This window comes from Gopherus evgoodei, chromosome 1, assembly GCF_007399415.2.
Source record: "Gopherus evgoodei ecotype Sinaloan lineage chromosome 1, rGopEvg1_v1.p, whole genome shotgun sequence".
Lineage (NCBI taxonomy): Eukaryota > Metazoa > Chordata > Testudines > Testudinidae > Gopherus > Gopherus evgoodei.
This window is the reverse complement of record NC_044322.1, coordinates 300,844,868-300,856,197: the sequence shown is the minus strand read 5'-3', so window position 1 is coordinate 300,856,197 and position 11,330 is coordinate 300,844,868. Positions and strand designations below refer to the sequence as shown.

Sequence of the window (11,330 nt, the reverse complement as noted above, 5' to 3'; positions counted from 1 at the left end):
TCAGGGATAGTTAGCAGCATCTCAAAGAACACGCATGAGGAATAGGTAGATATTTTGTCATTAACAATGGTATATGTTTATTAGACATCATGAAGTACCTTAAATTAACAGTAATGACAAACACTTAACGTGTCTCATTTACATATATAACATTACACACCAGCAGTGTCTACACTGTAACAAAGCACAAAAGTAAGTCTTAAAGACAGTTGCCAGTGAGGTAATTAGAACCACTTGTGCTGAAACTAAAATCACTAGATATAGCGCTTTATCCTGAAGTACAAAGCAATGAGTGAAGTACTAGCAAGGGCTGTGTCAGCTGCCAGTGGTACTGTACTAATTTGCTGGCATTGCTACTGGAATGTATGGTCTTTGGGTGGAACTTTCAAAAGTGCTCCAGGTAGGCCTGAATTTTCTCCCACCATTGACTTCAATGGGAACAGTTAGACCAACTCTGAGCGCTCTTGGAAACCCCAGCCTTGATGACATTATGGACCAAAGCCACTTTTTCAGTGAGATACAGTTACTGACAGGCTGATTGCATAATCCTCTTTCTGATGACTTGCAGTGCTTTTTTGTTTTGATTAGCGAGCACAGGATGGTGGCATTTTCCTTGTGTCCTTTTCCTTGACTTTTATTTGATGGTTTCTATGTAAGTCTGAATCCAGTGAAGGAGAATATCAAGTTCACTGATGGCTTTGTAGATGCCCTTTTCTCCAAGCTGTCAGTAAGAGAAAGATGTTAGAAGCAGAAGTCAGCCATGTTTTCAAACAGTGCAACTTTGAAATCAACTACCAGGGCTTTACCTTATCAAACGTTTTCTTAATTTTTTTGACAGCTGTAGTTACTCTAGTGGTTGGAGCACACGGTAGCTGAAGGGACAAGAAGAAAATCAGAAGAACTTGAAATGTGGAGTCTAGTGTAAGCAACTGACAATAAGTAAGAACAGAGCCCGTCATATGGCCTTCTCGGGGCTCCTGATACAGATATGTAAAGGTGGCAATGTTTAGGCCATACTTGCTGTTGTAAATGGGTGAGTTTATATAAGCTTTTGGAAGATATGTGAGCACACTCGGGAAAGCTGTAAAACATAAAACAGTGAAACTTGTACAAGGGACCACTCACATTGGGAACCTCCTTCTTTTAAGAGCCCTATGCAAAATAGTGAGTGCAATTCTGTTCCCTTACATGGTTACTTAAAATGGGTTTAAAGCTACTTACAAAGTTAATTTACATTTCCGTGTGGAATTTTTAATGATTGTTCTTCCCATTTTTAGTGCTAATTAACGGCCCAATTCTGCAATCTTTAAGTGCAAAATTTCAATTCCCATTGAAGTCATTGGGAGTTTTGTCGGAATAAAACCTGACAACCATTTTCTCCTGTAACTAAATCTTGCAAGGAAGCCATAGATGTAAGTGTCAAGTAGTGGTGTCCAATCAGCCACATGCGGATATCTGAAAAATAGATCTATGTAATCACTGAAGGATCAAAATGAATCTGGGTGTGGAGGGAAAGAGTTTATTTAGTCTAACCCATACTGTAAAAACTAAAGATTGGGATTCAGTAAGATACTGGTCCAGCACATTGCTTTTATCATTCTGAATGTTTTTTTCTTCCCTTCTGCAGCTTACGGTCCCTTCTGCAGTGACCTTCATGGCATCAGTCAGCAGATGGGGCCCTAGAGCGCTGGCAGCAACATTAGAGAAAAAAAGCAAACATAAAGACTTCCTACCTTTGACTCTTCAGGAAAAACTGTCAAAACGACTCATCTGCTGGAGTTAAATAGTGAATGAGCCTGCTCCAGGAGTAAGGTCCTGCTCATCATAAGGAGGGCAAAATCAGGAGCTTTATTTAGAAGGATGAAGAGCTGAGCAGCTGGTGCCTGAACCTATGGTTCCAGGGAGCCTGTGTGATGCTTAGATCACTGAGCCATCCCTGTTGAATTGGCTGTGATTCTTTGACTGAATTGGCATTTAGGGTCAGGGAGTGTCGTTTATGCTGTGTCTGCACATCAGCTGGCACAATGGAACTCCAAACCTCACTGGCACCTCCGAGTGCTACCACAATACAAATAATAAGAATGTGAACGGATTAACTTGATAGCGAAGTAGGGAGTCCAGGTTTGGAATTTGTGTAACAGACTAGAAGAGAAACTTAAAGGAGACTCACTCTCCCAAAGAGCACACACACACAAAAAAGACTCCCCCACACACAAATCACAGAGCCGCCAAAGTCAGGAGCGTGAAGCCATTGACAGTGTCTTTTACTAGCAATGTTCATTTTAAAAGAAGTTTTCCAAGTGATTTGAAAATTATTTTAAAAATGGAGACACTCTGACTTAAGATCCCTACTGCTCTCAACTCAGGTTTAAATCTTTTATGATGTCATAGTCCCACTAATTCTCATCCCTTCTAGGAGTTCTCCTGCAAAAGAGGAAGTCAAGATCTGATATGTCTTATGAACAAATCAAGCAAAAAACTACTGAGGTCTAGATTGCATTTAACCTTTATCAGAGGTGCCTTGGAAAGTGAAAATGTAAACAAAAGCTACTTTAATGGATAAGCTATAACTTTTCTATACAAAATATTTAAACATTTCTTTTTAGGCTTTTTTTAGGCAAATTAGTCATGATTCTTTATACTTGTAAACAGTGATACAGTATGCCACAGAACTAATGCATCCAAAAGAGACGACACTGAGTTTATTTATTTAAATGACTGTTCATAGAGCCATAGATTCCAAGGCCAGAAGGGACCATTGTGATCATCTAATGTGACCTTCTGTGAATTACCATAGAACTGCCCCAAAATAATTTCTAGAGAATAATTCTGCCCCAAGTGTTCATATGTATTATACACACTGTTCTTTCCACCTAATGGAAAAGTGAGCTCTCTGTATGTTTAGGTGGATTATGTTTGGGCTGTGGTGTAAGATCTGCTAGTGAGTCCGAAATTAAATTGCAACCATTCAAATCATGCAATGAATTTGTTGGACTTGGGATCACTGCTCAAATGTAGGGTAAAATTTTCAAAAGCTTTAAGTGACATAGGAGCCTAAATCCATTTCCAAAAGAGATTTAGGCACCAGAGAACATGTCTCATTGAAATAAATGGGAATGAGGGTCCTCAGTACCTAAGTCACTTTTGAAAGTGAGATTTGGTCTCTTAAATCACATAGAGGCTTGTGAAAAAATTTCCCATAGCCTACTGGACAATAACTTGAGCTGATGGGGTAAGAAACAACGATATTTACACATTATTTGGCAATGCCTTTATATCAGAAATGTTTGGTCAAAAATATAAGCTTTTATATATAGTATGGAATCATATGTTACTGACTGAGTCAGAACTATCTTAGCTATATGACTCTTCTGGAGTACATGGGACTATACAAGATGCTTGTTTGATAATGAATTACTATTGCCTTTGTTGTCCAAAGAACTTGATTCCCAGAAGGTGGTACCATCGTTGTGTGCCACTCCTCCGTGACCAGTATGTTGACATGGAAGAAATGCCTTCTTATGAGCATCTCATACATAAGACATTCTTCCTTTTTATGATTTATATGCTATCTAAAGGAGGAAACAGATGTGCGAATAAGAGGATCCTGAGATTGCTAAGCTATTTGGGGATGAAGCACTATAGCAATCCAGGACTTTGTGTAAAGCATTCATTGGTTTTATTCTTTGTCCACATTTTATGTTATTCTTGTATATGGTTTTGTATCATTGATTTAAAATCAGTGTAGCATTTATTTTTTAAAGTGCTATTGAAATGACAAAAATGAGAAATCTTGCCCTATAGTAAATTCTGAAAGCTAATGTTAAATCTTTTCTCAAATACCTGTTTTTTTTTCTAGAAAAAGAGAGGGGGACTTCTCCCTTCTATTAATATTTTTTCAGTACAATTCCTTTCAATTTCCAGAAATATACACTCTAACATATTTAGATTTTTATCTAGTAAGCACTGGCTCTAAATGAGCATTACAACACAAAACCCAGTGTATCTTGTCTACATAGTTATACAGTACAGGATCCAAGTTATTTGTAGGTTAGAGTGAACTACAGGTTGCAAAAAGTGCAATTATTTAGTAGTAATTGATATTCATAATTCAGCCATTGCTGGTAGTTTGAGTTTCTTGGAATGTGTTGGTGCCTTTAATGGTATAATTGATTTTCAGAATAAACAGTGGAATTTCTTTACATTTTAAATACAATATGGCAATCTGCACATGTGAAAGACATCAAATTAGGGCACACTACATAATGGGTGTTCATGCATGTATGTATGAATGTAGTATATATATATATATTTTTTAAAAGCTATAACATACAAAAACCTGGGATGTCCTTAACTATAGAGTCTGAGTACTGGTGGGGTTTCTCCCATTGATATTTTAATGTTTTCATGTGGTACAAACATGTAGAATGTGTTTAGTTGAGCTGTAATGCTGCAAGGGCTTCTCTATACCTGATTATTTTGTACTGCAAATATTTATATCAAACTAACATCTACTTCTTATACATTTATTAATAGATATAATTAGATACATTTTGATTCTATAACTTGTGCCATACATTTCTCCCCTCTTTCATTCCTTATCTGTATATAAACAGCTAGTCATTTCAAGGGGTGCTGGAACAATTTGTACAGTGGGGTGGGGGTGGGGGCTGAAAACCATTGAACCAAACTGTAAACCCTGGATATGGTGGAAACCACATCAAGCCTGGGGGTGCTGCGGCACCCACTGCACACCTAGTTCCAGCGCCTATGGTCACTTATAATCAGAATCCTCTATTTGTGACACTGTGACTGGCAATCCTGGAAGAGATTATGACATGGCAAGGGATTGTGATTTCAAATGAGAAAAATGCAGGTGGAGGAGATGAATTTCTAAGGACCAAGTCCTGTTTTCGTACAAATAAAACTCAGGAAAGTAAATAACAGAAGTTTCATGATACAGTCTCAAAATACTTTGGGATCCTTGTCTTATTTTTCATGAAACACGAGCAGCTGTTTCAAATGGAAATATATATTTTTTTGCTGCATTAAAGAAGTGTGAGTAAGAATTAGGCACTCATTAAAGGTACTTTGCTGAAGTAGGAACACATAGCAGGCATTATGCTGTGTGAGCACCTCTAGTTATTGTGGAGGTCAGTGGAGATAGGAGTCTTCTGTGAGGGGAAAACACCCTGTCTTCAGGCTTCCCTCACACAGAGTGTTTTCTGTGTCGGCACAAGACAACCTCCATCTAATCTCCAGGAGATTGTGGCCTGCTGTGCTGGGGCATTGGCTAGAGTTCAGAGTACCCCCCCTGTCCAACTGCAGCCTCAGTACTCATGTTGTAGCTGCACCCTGGAAGCAGTAGGTGGAGACTGAGCAGGGCTAGCTTTAGGCATATGCTAAATGGGTGTAGTAAAATTTTCCCCCGGCACAACTGGCAAGCCCCAGGAATGCTCTGAGCTCCACAGAAAGCTCCCAGTGCTCACCCAAGGATCTGAATCACCCCACCTGCTAAAGGGATGATCCAGCTCTTTTCTAGTACTTGGGTTAGCCTGGCTCATTTAGCTTCAAAGAAGATACTCACACAGTTGCTTAGGTTCTCCTGCAGGGTCTGAAAGGCACTAACTATGTACACCTTGTCACTTCCAATACTAAGGCCTCCAAAAACATTTTTCATGTAGAATGAGAGAAGCTGATCTCGAACGCTGCAATTTTTCTGAAAACAAAATAAGTCAGACATTTATTTAGTGTGAAATTGTCACATCAAATTTGGCCTAAAATTTAAGTTTGATCAAATTCAGCATTTATAAAACACACAGGCAATAGGAATCCTTTTGTCAATTTCTTTATCATCTCAGTGGACAACCATTTGAGGTTGCAACCAAGACAGTGCAATATTGTGCTAACCCAAAAGCAAAATACACCAGAGACTGATCATTAACAAAAGTACAATTAATGAATCTATTATTTTCTGTCCTAAAATGCAAAACATAGACATGGAGCAAATATAGTGAACCCTGTATTACATTATTTGGGCCAATTATAGGTGTTCTTATGTGGATTCTCTGGGAGGCAGGAGTCCAATTCTCCTCTTTCCACGCAATATGCGGGGGGTGGGGAGGATTCAACGCAGCTGTTTGGGATTCCTGAGTGCTATATGAGGTCACTAGCCTTCCTGCCATAATACACACCCCTAATAGGTCATATGGGGGCAAGTTGGGGGCATAACTGTGGTCTTGGTGAACTAGCTACCCTTGGAAAGTACAACTGGGGAAGAGCACCTGCTAGACTGTTTTCACTGGTGTAGCAAGTGCCTTTTTGAGCATGTTTTTCCCCCCAGTCCAAACACCACTACTGTCGTCCTAATTATCCTCCTAGATACTATGCCAGCCTCTACCTTATACAGGGACAAAGTGCCTCCAACTGCTCCAACCTGGCACTACAGTCACTCAGCCCTTCCCTTTCCCATTCCATCCCCCTACATCCCAGTGCTCTGTGGCCTGTAAGAGAATCTTTTTCAGTGTTAATAGGCCAACATGTTACTCATACCCTCAGCAGGGAGTTTTTCAATTTATAGTTTTCAGTCTAATATTGTCTCTTGGAATTAAACACAAATCACCAAATTCTCCATCAGAAACCATCCCTTTTGATCAGCCGCTCCGCCCTCATTCAGAATTAAATATGCTCAAAGTAAAGAAGTGGAAAACAAAGAATCCAGATCTTACCAGAAACAACTTTTTGGTTGTCTTTTTAAACAATCTTCTGTTCTTGATGAGATCTTTCTATAAAGAATAATGAATTAATATTAATTCAGATTAATATACATCTAACCTTCTCCTCCAGACCATAAGGAGGAAAGATGGACTTTTTGTTCTGTGTTTCTATAGCACCTAACACAATGGGGTCCTGGGCCATGGCTGGGGCTCCTAGGTTCTATGGTAATGCAAATAAATAATAATAATTATTAATACAGAGGACTAGAAGTCAGGAGATCTGAGTTCTGTTCCCAGCTCTGCCACACACTTCCTCCATAACCTTAGGAAAGTCACTTAACCTGTCTATGCCCCCTCGTTTTACCCATCTTTAAAACTGGGCTAACAATACTGTCTGATCTCACAGCAGTGTAGTGAGGATTAATTTATTAAAATTTCCAAGTGCTCAGATACTCTGATGCCACAGAAACATCTGTAAATAAGTAAAAATGAACATACAATCTTTCCAACCAATGGGATTAACTTACTGGAATAGATGCTTTTAAAGTAGTTGCCTTGACGTATAGGTTCTCTGTCACTTTGGAGATCATTCCTTTTCGACAGCTGTTCTTGCCTGAGGATGCCTTTTTGCCTTCAGCAATGAAAAGACACAGTAGAACTAAAAGAAGACCAGACCTGAAAAGAGAATACAGGATCATTCTCCCCACTCCTTCCTGCCTCTGGTATAGTCACAGCAGCCTGTGGAATATAGCAAGACTAGTTAGATGACAAAGGTTAACCTAATTCTGTTAACCCTCAAAGCAGCTTCTCTGATGAGATGTTCATATAGATAATTTATTGCTGATGTGTTGATAGATCACTTTTGTTTCTCTATTTTTATACATCTTGCTCCACTTTCAGCTAGTTTGACCACACCATCTGTGACGTTTGTAAAAGACATCTCCATATTTACTGGCAATAAGAGCTAGGTTTCCAAGAAAGAAGAGCTTCGCGCTCACTTTGAAAGGCTTCTTTCTTTTTCTTCTGTGGCCTACTGAAGAGAAAATGGTTAAATTGGTTAGCTTGGTTTTGTGACAAAAGCTAGTGGGTTTCTGAATATTTTCTCAAATGTAAAGGATTTCGGCAAAGCATGATGGTAGCTTTTTCCAAAACATGTGCCGTAGTTTTAAACTATTCTGAAAGCATTAGAAAGCCGGTTATTCCCAAGGAAATGTACTAAGCTGGCATCACACCTGTGATCTTATATTTTAAGGATTCTTTTTGAGCTAATGAATTCTTACTGTAAGTACATTATGAAATAACCTACGTCATAATAGAGAAAACACCATTTATTTTCATTTTGAAAGTGTCGCTTTTTTGAAAATATGAAGGGGTGACAATGAACCACCATGAAGGATGTTATTGTGGTGGGAGTCACATCATGGAGCTATTCTGTGTAGTTTTCCGAGTACTTTTTCTTAGTGTGCGAGCACTGTATAGTCATTAAAAAAAGTTTGGGTTTTTTTGGGGAGTTGTGGTAGGTAGCATGGGAGTTTGTGCCCCAGCTTAATCTCTCTAACTAGAGTCACTTATCAAAAGGAGAATTGCTCCCTGGGAACCAAGCACTGGTGTTTGGATTGAGGTCCTAAAAAGATGGGATTGCCAATGTACTGTTTGTGACCACCTCAGTTCAAGGACTGGTGCTTGTAGAGTGAAGTAAAAAAGTTGCATGAAGAATATACCTAGAGGCTGTTGAACAAGAAATATATCTGTAAGGTCTCAGAATCTGCTATAACTTGGCAGAGGGGTGACAGAATTGAAAGCATGATAGATAAGATAGTTAGTTACTTCTATATAAAGAGCAAAATGGAGCCATGCCAATTTACACTAGCTTTGCATCTGGCCCAGAAATGTTTGGATTTAGAACTGTCAGGTTCTGAGATGAAGTTGGAGCAATGGAGCAAAGTTGATACGCCTGGGATGAATTTGCCCAGTGGTCCAGCTCCCCAATCTGGCTGAGCTGAGCTCAGTGTAAGGTCATGTGCCAGGGGAAAGTAGCTTTCAGGCACTTTTATAGACTCTTGGGCCAGTTCAGTCCCTACTGGAAGTTAGAATAGTCTCTACTCTACAACTACCCAACTGCGAGATCTGACAGAACAAGGAGTAATGGTCCCAAATTGCAGTGGGGGAGGTTTAGGTTGGATATTAGGAAAAACTTTTTCACTAGGAATGGGTTACCTAGGGAGATGGTGGAATCCCCTTCTTTAGAGGTTTTTAAGGTCAGGCTTGACAAAGCCATGTCTGGGATGATTTAGTTGGGGATTAATCCCGCTTTTAGCAGGGGGTTGGACTAGATGACCTCCTGAGGTCCCTTCCAACCCTGATATTCTGTAAATCTATGATCTTATCATTTTCTACCCCCATTTATGCTCCTGGAGTGCCCCAAAAAGAAAATGACTTACAGTATATATGAGATCACTAAGGGCTTGTGTATGCTTAAAATGCTACAATGGCATAGCTGTACCACTGCAAGGCTTTAGTGTAGACACTACCTATGCTGATGGAAGGGAGTTTCCTGTTGGATCCGGTAATCCATCTCCATGAGAGGTGGTAGCTAGGTCAATGGAAGAATTTTTCCATCAGCATAGCGCTGTCTACTGGAGATTTAGGTCATCTTAACTACACTGCTTGGGGTGTGGATTTTTCACACCCCTGACTGACATAATTAAACTGACCTAATTTTCTAGCATAGACCAAGTCTTAGAGAGATTATGAGATGCCACAGACTCCAGCGTCCTCTGTAAATCTGAATGTCATCAGTGTACTTTTTTGTTCTCAACTTTACATTCTGCTGTAGCCATCACCAGGATGCCCCAGGGTCTGGAAGAAATAAACCAAGGGATGACAGGTTTGCTTCAAGTTTAACACACACAGAGCAGACATGCTGCTGGTAGGAAGAAGTAAACAGTGTAAGGAGCTGGCAAATAGACTCACCGGAACCTACACTGAGGGAATCTGACTACCCAATGAATAAGGTAACGTGCAGCCTCTGAGTCAAGAAGGACTCTTCTCTGCTTCTGGTCACCCGAGCTGTAACAGTGGTGAGGAATGTATTCAGGCAGAGTTATTCTATGCTCTAATAAAAAAAATATAGCAGCAAGGATATATTAGCGACCAACGGACCAGGATGGTGATAATGACTGTAAAACGCTCAGGGAGATTATTAAAATAAAAAACTCAATAATAATAATGGGGAATTTCAACTATCCTCAGATAGACTGGGTACATGTCATTTCAGGACGGAATGAAAAGATAAAGTTTCTTGACACCTTAAATGACTGCTTCCTGGAGCAGCTAGTCCTGGAATCCACAAGAGGAGAGGCAATTCTTGATTTAGTCCTAAGTGGAGCACAAGATCTGGTCCAAGAGGTGAATATAGTTGGAGCCCTTGGTAACAGTGACCACAATATAAGTGACCATAATATAATTAAATTGAACATCAGTGTGGTGGGGAAAACACCACAGCAGCCCAACACTGTAGCATTTAATTTCAAAAAGGAGAACTACACAAAAATGAGGAGGCTAGTTAAACAGAAATTAAAAGGTACAGCACCAAAAGTGAAATCTCTGAAAGCTGTATGGAAACATTTTAAATACACATAAAAGCTCAACTTAAATGTGTACCCCAAATTAAAAAACAAAGTAAGAGAACCAAAAAAGAGCCACCATGGCTAAACAACAAAGTAAAAGAAGCAGTGAGAAGCAAAAAGGCATCCTTTAAAAAGTGGAAGTTAAATCCTAGTGAGGAAAATAGAAAGGAGCATAAACTCTGGCAAAGGAAGTATAAAAATATAATTAGGAAGACCAAAAAAGAATTGGAAGAAAAGCTAGCCAAAGACTCAAAAAGTAAAGCCTGCTAAACAACCAGTGGGGCCACTGGGTGATCGAGATGCTAAAGGAGCACTCAAGAACGATAAGGCCATTGTGGAGAAACTAAATGAATTCTTTGCATCGATCTTTATGGCTGAGAATGTGAGGGAGATTCCAGAACCTGAGTCATTCTTTTTTAGATGACAAATCTGAGGGATTGTCCCAGACTGAGGTATCATTAGAGGAGGTTTTGGAACAAATTGATACATTAAATAGTAATAAGTCACCAGGACCAGATGGTATTCACCCAAAAGTTCTGAAGGAATTTAAATGTGAAATTGCAGAACTGCTAACTGTAGTCTGTAACCTATCATTTAAATCAGCTTCTGTGCCAAATGACTGGAGATAGCTAATGTGAGGCCACTTTTTAAAAAGGGCTGCAGAGGTGATCTCGGCAATTACAGGCCAGTAAGCCCGACTTCAATACCGGGCAAACTGATTGAAACTATAGTGAAGAACAAAATTGTCAGACACAGGGATGAACATAATTTGTTGGGGAGGAGTCAACATAGTTTTTGTAAAGGGCAATCACGCCTCACCAATCTACTAGAATTCTTTGAGGGGGTCAACAAGCATGTACACTAGGGGAAACCAGTGAATATAGTGTACTTAGATTTTCAGAAAGCCTTTGACAAGGTCCCTCCCTGAAGGCTCTTAAGCAAAGTAAGCTGTGATGGAATAAGAGGAAAGATCCTCTCATAGATT

At 39.6% G+C, this 11,330-nt stretch overlaps 1 protein-coding gene across 1 annotated transcript; it reads right to left on the bottom strand.

The window, feature by feature from the left end:
* Positions 1–634: 634 nt before the first annotated feature.
* Positions 635–7,414, bottom strand: IL26 (interleukin 26). The gene is made up of 5 exons (XM_030549498.1): positions 7,244–7,414; positions 6,729–6,785; positions 5,588–5,719; positions 807–872; positions 635–721 (listed from the first exon to the last, which is right to left on the bottom strand). The coding sequence occupies exons 1-5, from the start codon at positions 7,412–7,414 to the stop codon at positions 635–637; spliced, it is 513 nt and encodes a 170-aa protein (XP_030405358.1).
* Between the last annotated feature and the right edge of the window lie 3,916 nt (positions 7,415–11,330).